At 37.0% G+C, this 15,831-nt stretch overlaps 3 protein-coding genes across 3 annotated transcripts; 1 reads left to right on the top strand and 2 right to left on the bottom strand.

The window, feature by feature from the left end:
- Nucleotides 1-618: 618 nt before the first annotated feature.
- LOC147506905 (mitochondrial ATP-independent inner membrane protease subunit 1b-like) lies at nucleotides 619-981 on the bottom strand. Its single transcript, XM_086605858.1, has one exon. It carries the CDS (start codon nucleotides 979-981, stop codon nucleotides 619-621), a length of 363 nt encoding a protein of 120 aa, XP_086461984.1.
- A 1,154-nt stretch (nucleotides 982-2,135) lies between these two features.
- Nucleotides 2,136-7,828, top strand: LOC147506904 (U11/U12 small nuclear ribonucleoprotein 65 kDa protein-like). Its single transcript, XM_086558952.1, has 12 exons — nucleotides 2,136-2,276; nucleotides 2,591-2,836; nucleotides 2,936-3,139; nucleotides 3,232-3,313; nucleotides 3,398-3,571; nucleotides 3,928-4,125; nucleotides 4,217-4,390; nucleotides 4,697-4,784; nucleotides 4,990-5,048; nucleotides 5,330-5,395; nucleotides 6,987-7,116; nucleotides 7,194-7,828. Exons 2-11 carry the CDS (start codon nucleotides 2,595-2,597, stop codon nucleotides 7,068-7,070), a joined length of 1,371 nt encoding a protein of 456 aa, XP_086415078.1. The 5' UTR covers nucleotides 2,136-2,276; nucleotides 2,591-2,594; the 3' UTR covers nucleotides 7,071-7,116; nucleotides 7,194-7,828.
- Nucleotides 7,829-8,607: 779 nt separating this feature from the next.
- On the bottom strand, nucleotides 8,608-14,785 carry LOC147506903 (uncharacterized). The gene is made up of 9 exons (XM_086558951.1): nucleotides 14,453-14,785; nucleotides 13,896-14,381; nucleotides 13,488-13,576; nucleotides 12,630-12,741; nucleotides 12,148-12,201; nucleotides 11,693-11,741; nucleotides 9,629-9,723; nucleotides 9,382-9,497; nucleotides 8,608-9,280 (listed from the first exon to the last, which is right to left on the bottom strand). The coding sequence occupies exons 1-9, from the start codon at nucleotides 14,684-14,686 to the stop codon at nucleotides 8,917-8,919; spliced, it is 1,599 nt and encodes a 532-aa protein (XP_086415077.1). The 5' UTR covers nucleotides 14,687-14,785; the 3' UTR covers nucleotides 8,608-8,916.
- Nucleotides 14,786-15,831: the final 1,046 nt, after the last annotated feature.

The following is a 15,831-nucleotide window of genomic DNA, read 5'->3' as shown; positions in this document are numbered from 1 at the left end:
GAAAGTGACTTTTTTGAGATAAATCAAATCAAATGCATGTTGAAGGTCAGTCAAGGGAGGAACAACCAATTAATTATAAGAATTTATTTAGGATTCAATTTCATCAGGAACCAATATGTGCATACAATACAGAGGTTAGATACACAGGTTAGAAGCCTAGCAAGAAGACCCAAGCGCCGAAACGACATAGCAATAACTAACACAATCCTTACAGTCATCAAGGATAGCAACTTCTTTCAATCACAACATAAAAGTTCAGTTTTGTACAATGAGCTAAACTGAAAAAAAAAAAAAAAACATGAAAATGCCATCATCATTGTCCACAGGGATCATTGGTGGAGCATATGGAGGAACACTTGGGCGTATTGCTAAATGAGCTGATGACTTCACTGAAGGATCTGTAGTTCTTTCCTGAGACACAAATAAACCTTCTTTCCTGAACAATAGTTTTACTTTTCTTCTATATATCAGCACAATTTGGTTTGAACTCAAATTAATGGTACAATTTAAGCAAAAATATATATATAACAAAGAAAACTAAACACCATTACATTAGAAACATAAACAATAACTAATAAGTAAATCTTCTTCCATGACACATTGATAAATGAAACAAAATTACAGTTTGTTTGAACCCAATGACCCAAAAGCATTAAAAGGCCAGACTCTAAAAAACACTCGACCATAAAGTAACCCACTAGGAACAGCCCCAAAAGTCCTCGAATCCCTCGAATCATAAACATTATCACCTGTTACCCAAACATGCCCTTGTTCAACTTTAACAGTCTTAACCTTTCCATCATCCTTCTTCGGGTCCACTAAAAATGTAATCTCATCACCTTCCATACCAGTAACCCGTTTAGCAACAATTTTTCTTGGGTTTTCAGGTGAACGAACAAGAACAATATCTCCACGGGTTATTTTAGTTGAAAAGCGTTGGACTAAAACCAAATCACCTGTTAGATGGAGTGTTGGAACCATACTTGGACCGGTTGTAAGAACTGGTGTACAAATGTATGTGTTTGTTAGGTGGAGGCAGCAGAAGAAGTTTATGATTGGGAATGTTTTATCAAATGCTTCTTTTGTTATAGTTCTCCATGGCAGTTGGTGTATTGAGGGGAAATGAGGAAACCTCATTTTTCTTCTTGCTTTGCTATGCCTTTCTTTTGGGAAAAACCCTTGGCAAGGTTTAAGAGTAGATTGCCCATCACCTCGATATATAATAGGAACCGACATTTCGGATTTCGATACTTTTATTACTACCACATAGGGCAGGGATCGGGTCGGGTTCGGGTCGGATATGGCTATATCCGAATCCGAATCTAAATAGTTTTATAATATCCGAACCCAATTATATTTGAAATTTAATATCCGAATCCGACCTGAACCCGATTATATCGGACTAATCCGATCGGATAACACTAAAAATTCAACATAAGCCCAAAAAATATATCCGAATCCAAATTCGAATCCAACAGACCCGAACCTGAACCCAACCCGAATAAATAAACAGTTACAAAAATCGACCCGAACCCAAACTATTCAGGTTAGGATCGGGTCGGGTCCGGGTCAAACCCAACCCGATTCCCTGCCCTACTACCACATGTCTATATCCACAAAACTAAAAAGAACAAAATTCTGAAATAATGAACCAAAAATCCCACCCGCATTTCAAAACCACTCTCAAGGACAATAGTTGAGTTTTGTCAGAAAAAGACAATAGTATCCTAATATTCACTAGTGTCGGTGCATACCAAACAGTATGCACAGAGGCATATCAAACATCACAAAAAATATTATGCATACCAAACATCACAATAAAATTATATGTCTTGGTATAACCACTAGACGATGTCGCGTCGATACCAAACATCAAGGTGAAATTGGAAAGAAAAAATTGTAAGATGTCCTTATTAATAATTAAAACGATACCATTTTTTAGTGATGGGAAGATGTTAAGATTTTGTCAAGTGCATACCAAGAAAAAACCAAAAGAGTAAAAAGTTAAAAAGTCAAGTCTGTCATTATTAATAATTAAAACGGTAAAATCTGGTTTTTCTAATAGTTATAAGCCAAAAAATATATTTATCAATGGTTTCAAAACTCAGCTCTCCTCGACTATGGTTAAAATTCGAAATTGTTCGAGAAGCCCATATTAACTTGGACTTAAAAAAGTGAATTAACCCCCGCCCTCATTCTCTCTTCTTCTCCACCCTCACAATCCACCTGAAAATCTCACAAATCTCGATCTCCACCTTGTTGTTGCTTGCTGCAAGGTACTTGAACTATTTCAAATTTAGTAATGCAATCAATCCATTTCTCAACTTTTTGTTACTGTTCTTGCAAGATTTAGGCGCCAAATGTTTTAAAACTAGCTTCCCTAGACTTGTGTTTGGAAGAAGTTACAAAAGAGTTTATCTTTGAAAGATTATGTTATGTTAATAAAAAGTTTATCTTTACCAAAAATACTGTGGAAGTGTGGAGCATAAGATTCATACATACTTTTCTTACCCAAATTCCATTGCATTATTTCTTTGCTATCCAATTCTTTGAATACTAATATTATTAAAAAGTTCTTGTTTGTTTCTAGGACGATGATGATGATGAATTCAGGTGCTCCTCAGCAGCCAGTGAGCACTAGCACTAGTAGTTGTTGTTTTACTCTTTTGGTTCGGCATCTTCCGGAGGGTATCCCTGAAGACACTTTATTTCGTCTGTTTTCTCACTACGGCGCCTCTTCTGTCCGTGCTCCTTCTTCTTCTAAGTTGAGGAACTGTGCTTTTGTCGATTTCCATACCCAAGCTCTGGCTTCTCAAGCCCACCAACAACTTAACAGGCATCAATCTGTTATTATTATTATTATTATTATTATTATTAAATGTTTTCCTTTACTAACAGAAGAAGAATTACTTGTTTTTTTTTGTTGATTACTCAGGTTGAGGTTCCTTGGGAAAGTGTTATTGGTCGAAAGAGCAACCACTAATCCCCCCCTGCTAGATAATCAACAACAACAACATTCTGTTGCTGCTGCTGTTGCCAACAAGGACTCTACTTCATCCTTGCTCAACCGCCCCGATACTGATGCTCAACCTATTGCCCCTAGCCTTGGCATACAATACCCTTTCCCTCCTCATCTCCAGTATGTCCCTTTTTCCTTTTTAATGCTGCCCATTTTAATTTTTTACAATAATAATTCTGTCCATTATTGTTACTTATCCTATTTTATTTTAGGTATGCCTATCCTCCTCCAGATGGCAACATACTCACAAACATTGTCAATGCCCTTATTGCCGTTCCTCGCTTTTATACACAGGTAGACAACCACCTCCCCACCAAAAACTCAGGGCTCATACCTTATATTAACTTAGCTTCATTACTTATGAATCTTTGTCTGCAGGTTTTACATTTGATGAACAAAATGAATATTCCCGCTCCATTCCGTATAGCATTACCCACTCCACCTTTGCCAACTTCTGTGCCTGCTCCACCACCTCTTCCTCCTGCTCTAGTTGCAAAACCTCACTTGGCAGATTTATCAAGTGATGAATCAGAATTGGAATCCGCAGATGAGGTACTCTATATTGATTTTTCTCTCCATGGGATTATGTAAAGGAGTTCGCATGCTACTATTGTATGGAAATGTGGTTTTGTAGATACTTCTACTTCCGCTTTTATTGTCTAAAACAAGTTTTGTTTTATAGAGAGGTCAGTTGTATAAAATGTTAAAATTTATGTACGACTAGTCCAATATCATTTGGTATAACAGTCACTTAATAATTTAAACCAAATTCATAACCACAGGTTTTCTTGTATAATGTAGTGAATACCTACCAGTATATAGTTTCGCAAGAACCTCGATAATGCCAAGATATGCTATTGATTCAAATCCTTTGAAATGATTATACTCTTTCATGCCCAAAAATTTAGGGAGATGAGGATGAAGACAAAAGCGGCCTCGTCGATGCTCATAGTAAATCAAAGCGTGGTAGAAAGCGTTGCAGAGGAGAAGCTATTGTAGGGCCGGCTGTAAATAAATATGTGTCTCATGAGGATGTTGGATTGAAACGTGCCACATTAGCTCCAAAAGAGATGCCGATGATAAAAAAAAATAACCCTGTTCTGCAGGTAGCTTCTCATCCTCGGAAGAGTTAATTAAGATTCTTTAGTTAAACAATATATATCAGTAATTTAATTTTTTTTTTTTTTTTGGATGCAGATCAAACTCGCTGCTAAACCAATACATAATGAAGATAAATATGATGCGGACAACATGAACGAATCAGGGGAGCCAGGCAAAGAGGGCATGGAGCTAAAACCATTTGCAACAACTGAAGATATAGAGAGAGGAAAGTTGCCTCCCGAAGAAATCTTATCACTGCCAATGTTTAAGGTATCGAAAACTGAAAGAATATGATTTGAACTTGCTAAAAATTAATCAGTGTATAGTCGAAGAAAATAACGGAGTTCTGTGTAACTCCAATTTTGGGATGGCAGTGGGCACCCTTAAAAATATCTCTGCCTGCATATCAGTCATAGTAGAGACCCATGTCAATTTCATGCTAAGGCATCATTAGTATAATCCTTAAAGATTAATGAGAAATTCAGATCATTTCAAAATGCAGTGGAGTCTAGATCTAAGTACCATTTGCATGAAAAATATTTATTGAGTTGCGCATTCTTCCTTGCATTTATGCAGAACTATTCAGCCGGGAGTTCTGCTACAGTTTTATACATCAAGAATTTAGCGAAAGACGTGATTACTGATGACTTCTACTTCATATTTGGTATGCTGTTACAACTTTAAAGCAAGCTCAATTTGTCTCATGCGGATCTGATGTTGTAACCTTTTCTCATACAAATTTCGGTAGTTTATCATGTACATGATTTGTGATCATAGTTAAGAGGGATAGAACTAATGGAAATAGTGCTAGTTTTCTATGCTTTTGAGGGGGGATGTTTCTGCTTTGTTTTCTGACACATCATATGCAGGTTCACTCTTTGGAACTCTTGAGGCAGCTAAATCGGGTCTGAGTATTAAGTTGATGCAGGTGAGATCCATGATGCATTCTGATTTCTCTTGAATGTTATCCGCTTTATGATCCAAAATCTTTCTTTGCTAGTTTTAATAGAATTTCATTATTGTACTTCTGTTCTCAAGTGAGAAAATCATGTTCTCCATTGAATTGTTTTAGTAGAGCTGTTGTGCTAATGACAAAATGTATGATTGGATGCGTTAGCAGTTTAGTTTTTTGTTGGTCAATTATTCCTAGTCTCTTGTATCATAAGTTTCTAACCCCTCTATATGTAAATATTGCTTTTGTTAATCTAGGAGGGCAGAATGAGAGGGCAAGCTTTTGTGACATTTCCATCGGTTGATCTTTCTCACCGTGCATTGGTATGTGGCTTTGAGACTGATTATTTTGTTATCCTAGAATGGCAGTTTTGAATTATTATTTTGACCATAAAGGTTCTGGGTTCGTTTTTTTTCTCTTCTTTTTCTTCGTCTAGCCTTTTTTTTAATCCTGTTGGTAAGAAAGCAAAAGGATCCTTTACGTAAAGATAGCAAATCTGGAGAAAAACTGTTGCCAGATATTTTTAATGTAAACTTTGGATCTCTGTAAATGTCTCAGTTCTTAAAATATTAAGAAATTGTCTGTACCTAAATTGCAAGAGAAAAAATTAGTGCCACTCTTCAATTTGATCTTGACGTGGTCCCTTGGTGGTATTCAAAGATGCTGGTTCATCTTGTTGGCATATATATTGGTGGTTTCCAATATGCAACTCGTTACACCTAGTTAACTCCACATCAATATGATGACGAAACATCCAATCAAAAGTCCAAGAAATGGCCCAAATAAGTGTAATTCGGATTGGCAGTCCAGTTTGATACATTATGGGAAAATGATCATAACTTTCTCTAGAAACCTTCGTTTTGCGAACCGTAAATTGGGTTGGAAACTAGACTTAATGAGCTTTCTAGTGGTGTGTGTTATGTATTGAGAGACGTCGTATGCAGGTTCAGGTTTGACTGTGAACCTAGGTGAAAATTAGGATCAATTTTAATGCTTGTCTCTTCGTATTCGAAGTTTGTGTTTAGTTATAAATTCTCCAAGACTTGTATTTGAAGGGAAGATGTATTTTGAATGAAATTATAGTAATTTTATTGAGGAGTTCTTCTTGGTGCAACAACTCTTATCTCTTTGGCGGATTCCATCGAGTGGCGAGTCCTAGTAATTCAACTCTTATCTCTATGGTGGATTTCCATAGGGTGGCAAGTTCTTTGGTTTCCTTTTAATTTTTTGTTTGTGTTTACTCTCTATTACACCATTCAAAACGGTGTCATATATGATATTTGGTAATTAACTGGAAAAAATTGCTAGAATTAAGAGTTCTATACTAAGAAACATGGACACTTCATATTCTTAAAAAAATCCGTGTCAGACACACATGCACATAGACACTTGTGTCAGAAACACAAACACATGCATATGCTTTCAAACTAGGGTTTATTCTATACCCTAAAAAACTAAGAAAATAAAATATATTATCATAGTTACAAGTCCATGATATGCCACTTTCGTCGTTATTTATTTGTAAGGAGGCGCTTTCTAAGGTTCTGAGTCCAAGAATTAGTTGTGTAACTAAAGAATAGTTATAGTTTCTTTTTTTAATAGTTGTGTCGCTGTGTCGGACACTCCGAATCTGTGTCGGACTCTGACACGCATATGTGTCAATGTGACTTAGGTTCTATAGTATATGAACTTTTTAGAGATTTATCCCCATGAAAAATACGAATGTCTGCCTGTAAAAACCAACTGCCTAAGTGCCCCCGTCTGATTTTTATTATGCAAATCATGAGAGAGTTTTCCATTATAAATTTCACTCTTTTGTTTACTATCAAAGCATTCTTAGTCTTATTATTCGGAAACTTCTTTGTGTTCATGTATTTATTATCTTTTATTTCCTCTTGTCCTCGAGTAATGCAGAACCTAGTGAACGGATATGTGTTCAAAGGCAAACCAATGATCATACAATTTGGCCGTAATCCTGGTGCTGCAAGAGCAAACTAAAGCTCCACTGCAGATGAAGACAAATCCATGCTGCTTGTTGTGGCCGGTTAAGTTTATTCTTATTCTCTTGTTCTCTAATTCTATCTGATATGTGACTTTGGACTGAAATTTATAATTTTGCAGTAGTAAGCAAAGCAACATCTGGCAAAGCTTAAGGAATAAGTTGTGCTGCTGACCAAGCAGCAAAGCTTCTAGGCTTCGCATAAAGCTATTACTTTCGGATTATCTGAGCTGTTGGAATCATGGATTTCCAGAGCTGATGGCAAAGTCATCTTGAGCAATTCATCTGGGAATCTCACCTAGCTTCTTGCTGTGGACATGTGGTTACTACTCTGTGACGTTCAAATGTTATCCCAAAATTTAGTTCACAGGTTAGTTCAACAGCATATAACTTCAGAACAACAGATGGGTCTCACTGCATCTACCAGATTCAGTGGTTTCAGATCTATGCGCTGCCCCGAAAGGATTTCAGAAGTCAAGTGAATAAAAAGAGAAACTGCAATGGGAGGGATTTGAGTGCTATTGATTTTGGCCAAGGGATACAGTGGGAGGGTTGTGTGTGAAAAGAGTTTACAGAAGTTTTGAATGCACTTGAAATATAAGTTTATGTCAAAAAATGTTTTAAGTTTCATTTGTATTATACCAAGCTCTCCCACTGTGGATCAGTCATGTCTCTCGTTATATGTTGCCAGTGCATATACAATGTTGAGATTCTTTTGTATTTTTTTTTATTATAATATGTTGTGTTAATCATCTCATTTGAGTGCTCCTCGCAGTGTGTCGTGTTAATCAGCTCTATACCGGATAATGGATTCCCCAAAACTGCAAAACATAGCCTTATTTGTACTGTCCTAAGTAAACTATATTTATCTTAATATTTGAAACTTTATCGATCTTGTCCAACACCACGCCTCCAATTCCTAAGAATGTAAGAATGGTACAAGCTGCTGGTTACTCCATGCGCTGTCTCCCTATTCTTTTAATTCCCGGGTGAATCTGATGTCATGGGACACGACGTGAGCTTCTTAGACCCCAGGAGTCTAAAACATTGTCAGCATCATCAGCAGAGATTGAGCTACTTGCTTCTGGTTCTATCCCTTACACTGGCGGCAAATGCTCAAATTTCTTGTTGCAACAGCAGAAGAATGATACTCTCGATCAGGTGAAGTGTGTCGTTCATTATTATTTTCACTAGCATATAGCTCTATTTTGAGCATTAGATCATTTTGTTTATTGATATGTTTTTATTGTGGTCTTAGTTCTTTCAGGGCAGCAGCCAAGTTAGAAGGGGAAGACTTGCACCAGTATCTAGAATAGAGAAAAGTGATTTTTAAAGCATCACTGGAGGAGGAATGGCTAACTCGCGTGGCATGACTTTCGCAGCTGACAGCACTTTCAATGACACAGAACTCTGGGCATGATGTGGTAGGCAGGTAGACGGGTAGTAGGCTACATATAATGTCACAGATTGTCTTTCCAGACCAAAAACATAAAGTTCATTCCTGTGAAGTATGAAATTTGAATTGCACAATTTGTGTGTAAAAAGAACGTAACTCAATATTATCAATGAAGTCAACCTTCCAACACTATAATCTTCAGACCCGCAATGGATATAGAAGCATGGCTGAGTACTAAATATCTTCACTGCAAAACTTGATTTTACACTGAATTGAAATGTCTACAACATCATATTAGTACATAGTATACATAATTTAACGAATTGGCATTATTTCTTTCCTTTCCTTACGAAACACGGTTGAGGCTGATTGGGAGACATGCTGGTGAAGTCCAACATTGCATGTCCTGAAGTGCCTTAACCATAAAGCACAAAAGTCATCCTCCTCACCTACAAGAAATTTCTCTGTACATTCCCTCCTGAGAATCGTGAAGATAATCCTTTGACCATATTCTCTGAATCAAGATTGACGTTCTGTCGTCCCGCTGTCAGATCCTTCTCACGATCCCAAGGCTTCCAAGGGTGTTTCCCTACCCATTCTTCCTCCTTTTGCTCTTTTAAGTCTTTTTCCTTCGTTTTCTCCTGTTTGGACTTTCTTTTTCGGCGGTTAGCTGACTCTTCTTGGTGCTTCTCCACCAATGATTTAGAACGTTTGGTGATATTGTATTTGTCCACCAAATCTGCATCAGAACTAGTTCTTTTCTTTTCCTCATTGGAAGCAAGTGCTGCGGCTTCATTGTAAGCCTCTAAATAGCTGCAATACAGAAATAGATGTATTTACTAACAACTTTCAGAACATGTTAAAGTAAAGAACCACAGGATATTAACACAATCAGCACCAAGAAATGTACTTACTTCATTTTTGCTTTCTGGGTTTTGTCCTCGGGAGTATCTGTCCAAACACTAGTATCGCCTCGACCTTCTTTATTAGTCCGACTAAAAGACGTAGCAGAATGCACAGTAACACCTGGCTGAGAAACGAATGGAACACGAAAACAAACAAATATTCAGTTGCCAATATGTCTGGACTAAGACAGAGGTTATACCGCAAAGAACTAACTGAAGATTTACAATCAGAACAAAATTGAATTTGATTACAGACTTTTCTTTCAGGAGGAAGCGTTGTCATCCATTCGTCTCTCTTTGGAGGCATTTTTGTTTCAGCAAGAAGCTCATCATCACCTTCCATTGATATACCTAGCAATTGAACACATACCCACATGTCAACAATAGGGTCTTTCAGACAGTAACTGGTAGTCTAATACGGATCTATACAGCTACGTGCCATGAGTGACAAACTTGGTAAAATACTGAACTCTGTAATGCAACAGAAGCAAAAACACCGTCTGCACAAAATATTGGCGAAAAAGTACAAAGAAATAAAATAGTTCTGAAGAGAAAACATGTTTCAGTGCGAGGAAAAATTTCTGGAGGACTAAAAGCTGCAATTGTGAAAGCTTACACACAATCCTTCATTTCATTTACTGAAGGTCTAAAGCCATTGTTTTTGATACATCAAGTTTCTATATGCCTGTGTCTAGCTATTCTAAATGACCCACTGGAGATGCTCCTAGTAGTCTATGTGAGCACATGTGATCTCCATAGGGTTTCCCTTAATAATCTAGACTAGTACTACGCTATCCTAAATGCAGTTGTCCCAAATATGAACCTCTAAACACCCCCTCCTTTCTATACCAAGCCTTTGGCATGTTTACGTATCGTCCAATATTGCAATGAATGAGGTTGGTCTACCTTCTGTTTGGCAACTTCCTCAAAATAGTTGGTCAGCTCTTATTTAAGAACTCAACACTGGATCTATTTGCAACAACTACCTTGATCTCCATAAGAACTAAAAAAACCAAGATCCAAAAGCAGTTTGTCCAACAACAGTTTTTTTTTCCTATTATCATTTTTTTGTTTTGGATAGTTAGAACTTTATTCACTTATCCACTTAAAACCTCATTTCCCCGGTGAAGGTGGCAATCGAACCTAAGACCTTGGGCACAACCTCCCAAGTTTTAACCAGCACGCCACTTGACACCTTCCTATCATCAATAAAAGTTAATATATTGATGTATCTTTGGAAGATCAATAGCCAAATGCTATTTTTTCAAGGACCAGAACCCCCAACCGCAGTACACCCACACGCGAGAAATACTTAAATGCGAAAAAGCCAAAACAGAAAAAGTGGCAAACGGGCTAACACCACCACCAATGTGGTAAAATCAGCACTGCAGCTAGCAAGTCAGATCACCCCCACCCTCTCCCTCCCACCCCACTTCCATGCTGCCTCTCACGTACCTAATCAGTCCTCCTCCACTCCCCCTCCTCTTCTCCATCATACTGAATAACCTTCATGTTTAGCAAAGCTTTATAAGTGTTGCGATCATCCACAAAAGCCATCGCTTTCTCTGCCGCAAAAGCATGCAGCTTTAGTTCCCGAGAAAACAGGAAGAATATGAGCAGAAAATCCACAACCTACGTCCAGCCATTCAACTATGAAGAGATAGAACAATGTATAGCCTTTTTTTCAAAAACTAGCTGAAACAGGTGTTCCAACTTCCCATATCTTTTTTCAAGGAAGACCCCTCATTGTTGTCCTCTTCCCTAGTTGGTTATGGACATGCCTCCCCACATCCACTAAACTACTCCTGATATTGTTCCTTCCTTCTTCCCCCCACCTGATCTCAACCAAGTTCTAGATCCAAGTCCAGAAGTCCCACAGCCACTATACAAAAGCAAGCCAAATTTTACCCCTATCCTCTCAGGTACACACAAAGCTTCTGATTTCCTAGTGAAGCCGCACCAATTAAAACCAAAGAACGTCTTACTGATGGGAATCCTCATAACTCCTAGATCTTGTTCTAACGTTCGTAAGGTTAATAAATGGACAAAACTACATTTTGGTAAAATTATGACATACTTTTACGCTGCTCAAACCTTTTGAAACCTCTTGTACTCTAAGAAAATTTAGTTAGTTTATTTTGGTCACATCACCTATGTATATAACAAACACAATACACCCTTTCTTATATGTGAGTAGAGTGATCCTGGTGTCTCATATTGTAATTAGAAAACAAAAATGGAGGAGAAGCGTGCTATATAGTAAAAGTTACAAAGAAAAAGATCTAATGAAACCCAATAAAACCAGCAGAAAACAGCTAACCTTGCAGCCTTCTCCACTGTGCGGCTTCACGCATCACTTTTAGCTCAGCCTAGAGCATCCAAGAAATTGTCAAACAAAATAATTAAACTAAAGAACAGAATAACATAACAATATATACTTTGAAGGGATCTTGCATTTGATGATAAGGTGCTATAGGCCCTACTTCCATCGCTTTAGTTTTAATTTTTAAAGAATATTTAATATAAGTAACACCACTTCCCTCACAGACCATCTAAAGATTTCTCATTTGAGATTATATACATGTTATAAGCCCACGAACTGCTTTCAATTATGTACTATGGTGGAAAACATAACTCGAGAAATATTGGAAAAAAAAAATAGAAAACCTCTGTAAAGGAAAGACAACTTCCAAGTGAAAGTAAAAAGAGCAAGATAATGGCAATTCTTCAGCATATAAAGAAGAACAAAGAGAGCCTGCATGAAGAAAATATAACCTTAAATTCCTCTTGCTCCTCCTTTAGTCTAATTTTGTCATCCATTGCTTTTCGCTGAGACAAATAACCAAAAAATTGGAATTAACAGCGCATCAGGGCAAAAATATACAGCATAATACTTCAAGTTTGACCAAAGCCAAAAATATGACTAATAAATTATACTGTTTATAACAGTCCTGCAACAGCACTCCCTTCATTTCATATTTGCATTTGAGCACAGAAACCCAAATGTCAATTGTTGCAATCATCACGTATTACAGAGTAAGAGAAACCGGCCATACTTAGCAGATACAGATATAGATTAAGTGTATTAAATATCTAAATAAACTAGAGGACCTCTGATCATGGTTAAACAACATCATCAATTTCTAAAATTGCATTTTCCAAAGGTATGGTATTTTTCTCCTAGGGAAAACTCCAAAACAAAATCACGCCTAATTTCTCTAAGGTTGAGCAAACAACTATGATTTATGAATAATTACCTTATCTGGATCTTGCAATTCTTTAAAACCCTCGTTCAACTTAACAAATGCTTGATGGGCCTGTGGATGAGAGCACTTGTCTGGATGGACCATAAGTGACAGCTTCCAGTACCTGGACAGAAGATAGCATGAAAAACATTTCAGTAAGAATATCATCCCTATTCACAAATCACAATATTATCTATCAAGTTAGAACATGCAGCCCATTCACTAACACCTAAGTTAAAATGATAGGGAAAAAACACTAATTATCACCATTGAGCAATATGAAATTGCTGATACCTTGAAACTTTCTGTTGGAAAACTCAGTTATTATAATAAAATGCTTTTGGGGACTACTTGTCCGCCCTAAGATTCAATCATGAGAAAGCTGCAGATCACACACGCGACAAACTTCTATCATTGGCTTGAGAGAGAAAGAGAGAGTGCTTCCACATCAAAGCACAGTACTCTAATGACAAAATGTCTTCAAAGTTCAAATGGAGTGTACTATGTACACACATTACTACTCCGTTCATGTGTTCTTATTTACATCTACTGCATGTTCTGATTGTATCTAATTTTGCAAAAATATATTTGTTTGACATGATGAGTACCATGAACACATATTACAAGGATATAACTTGTGTCATCATTTAATTTACAAGACGAATTTTATTGCCTTATCAGTTCACGAGTCGATGTCCTTATGGACATAGTTATGGCATGGTTCTTCCACATAATGAGGACCCATATATTCTTTAACGAACATGTATTAAAACAACATACACTATTTAAATATTCAAAATATATAAGCATCCAAAGCCACACGTTACAGTATGCATGATCCAGTAACATGTAACAGACTTGCTGACTTACCTCTTCTTAATGTTATCAGCAGACATGTTTCGATTCACTCCAAGCAAATCATATGGACTTCCAGTCTCGACTTCCATAATTCTTGTCACCTGATCAACCAAATAAAGCAAAGAAGGTACTAAATACTCATATGCTACTATCAAACGTGCACTGCGGGATAAGGACTTACAACATAGTCAACATGATTTTATCGTTCATATAACCATAAAGTGATGTAGGAAGAGAATTATTATCATCAAAAGCAAATGACCATACTACAGTTGCAATATTTTGGGGGTGATGACAAATATGTGTGTAGCAATAGGAATGTTCCTCCCCTACCATGACTCAATATATGAACTTTACTGACTCTGACCAACGAACATGACAAAAATTTCTTGACGATTTATAAATGTCAAATTTCAATACCTCTTCAAAACGCTCTGCCTCATTTGATGATGCAGCTTCAGCAGCTACAGCCGGTGGTGCAGGGCCAATAAATAAATCATTGTCGAACTCAAATTCAGCGTCCCTTAGCTCAGCCGTAGCTTCTGTTAATTTTGCTGCAGCAGCTAGTAACTCCGAAGAAGGCATTTCAGGACCAATCACCCTTCTTCTAGGAGCAGGGTCTTCCTCAACAACAACTGGACTTCCATCAGCGTCATCTGTTGTTTCCATAGGTTCAATATTTGAACCAGACTGAGGAAGCTTCTGGTCCCTAAGCCTCTCATGCAAGGACATCATGGGCCCAACAACTTCCAGAGTAGGACGACATTTTGGAGGCAATAAAAAGATCCCATCATCACTTTCTTTAAGATTCAAAGAAACAAATAGCTTCCTCAATTGTTTAACAAAATATCTATCAGATATCCCCGTCGTGTCAACTGCCTGCCCACCATCAATCATTTGCAGAAGCTAGAACAAAAGAAGAAACATTTATTAAATGTCTCATAGGGAGATTGTAAAAATCATAATAATAATTGTACCTGTTTCAAGTCATGCACAACATCTGGAAATTTTCCCAAAATGTAGCCAAGAACAGTCTCTGGGTCTCTTTTCTTCCTACGTTTGTCCCTTCTAGAACCTTTACTTCTCCTCCTTGTATATTTATCATCACGTGATCTGTTGTGACGTCTCGATTTTCTATCCAAACTACTTGTGTCAGTATCCGATTCAGATGATGAACTACTAGTATCTCTACACTTCTTCTTTCTCCCCATCTTCAATAACTAGTATAACTGCATAGCAGTGGGGCGTGAGCGGAGCAGTGCATTTTGTTAATTATGTGCATTTAAATACTTTTAACAGGAAATAAGCATTTAAACCATTTAAATCCTTGACACGAAATTAAAAACGGCTCGGATAGATGAAAATGTCAAATATACTTCTAACACGAAATAATAAATAGCCCGGTCCAATCAAAACGACCTAATACCTCCCTAATAGCCCACATTTAATCAAACATTAAATCACTTTAGCTTCAGTCACCGTTTAGGCATCCACCATATTTACAATATTGAAATTTGAAATGATAGAGTAACTGAAAATTTACATAATAAATCCTCCACATAAATGTTTCCAATTAGTAACCAAAGAAATAACTCAAATGCCAAATTAAAAAGTGATTTGAAGAGTCTTTTGCCATTGAAAATGTGCTCACTCCCAACATATGGATAGTCGAGACTGGTTTATACACATTTTAAGGGCAGCCATTTAATTTTGAAAACTCTTGAACTTCCAAATAGGCAAATAGCCCATATTTTACATTTAATCCATTAAATGATGGTCAAAGGCTTATTTTTCTGTAACCGAAGGCCAAAGGTCTTAATAACCATCAAAAACTTGTTTGGGATTGGGATTCTAACACGACACAAAAACGCAACTCAACTCCACAAAAGAGAACCGACCTATGGTTTCAGTTTGCTTCTATTTATTCATCAAATGCAGTGGAATAAACCCATTCATTTATTTTGTCAATAATGGTTATTCTCACTTAAAGTCGCCTTCACTTAGTTGAGACAGACTTTTTGGGTGCTAAGATCCAAAGTCGAGTTCCCAATTTCTCATATCTTTTACTATTTTAGATAGCTCAAAATGTTGAATGTCTGTATGATTTGGATGCAAACATCAGGTTACGATCGCCCAAGCTTCTTTACAAGAACATTGTTTCTTTTTGAAACCCTATACTTGAAAACTGAATCGGATAGGGTTGTTTTAGGCTGTACTTTAAGTACTGCATATCATGGCTAGCTGCAAATTCGATAAGAGTTGGGCATGTATTTATACTTTGTAGTTATTCATGATTATTTTGAGTTTAGAATGCCATCTGAGGCCTTGGTTCGACAATGCCATAAGTTAGTTGTTT

Source organism: Coptis chinensis, chromosome 4 (assembly GCF_015680905.1).
Source record: "Coptis chinensis isolate HL-2020 chromosome 4, ASM1568090v1, whole genome shotgun sequence".
Taxonomy (NCBI): Eukaryota; Viridiplantae; Streptophyta; class Magnoliopsida; order Ranunculales; family Ranunculaceae; genus Coptis; species Coptis chinensis.
This window is presented reverse-complemented; position numbering and strand designations above follow the sequence as displayed.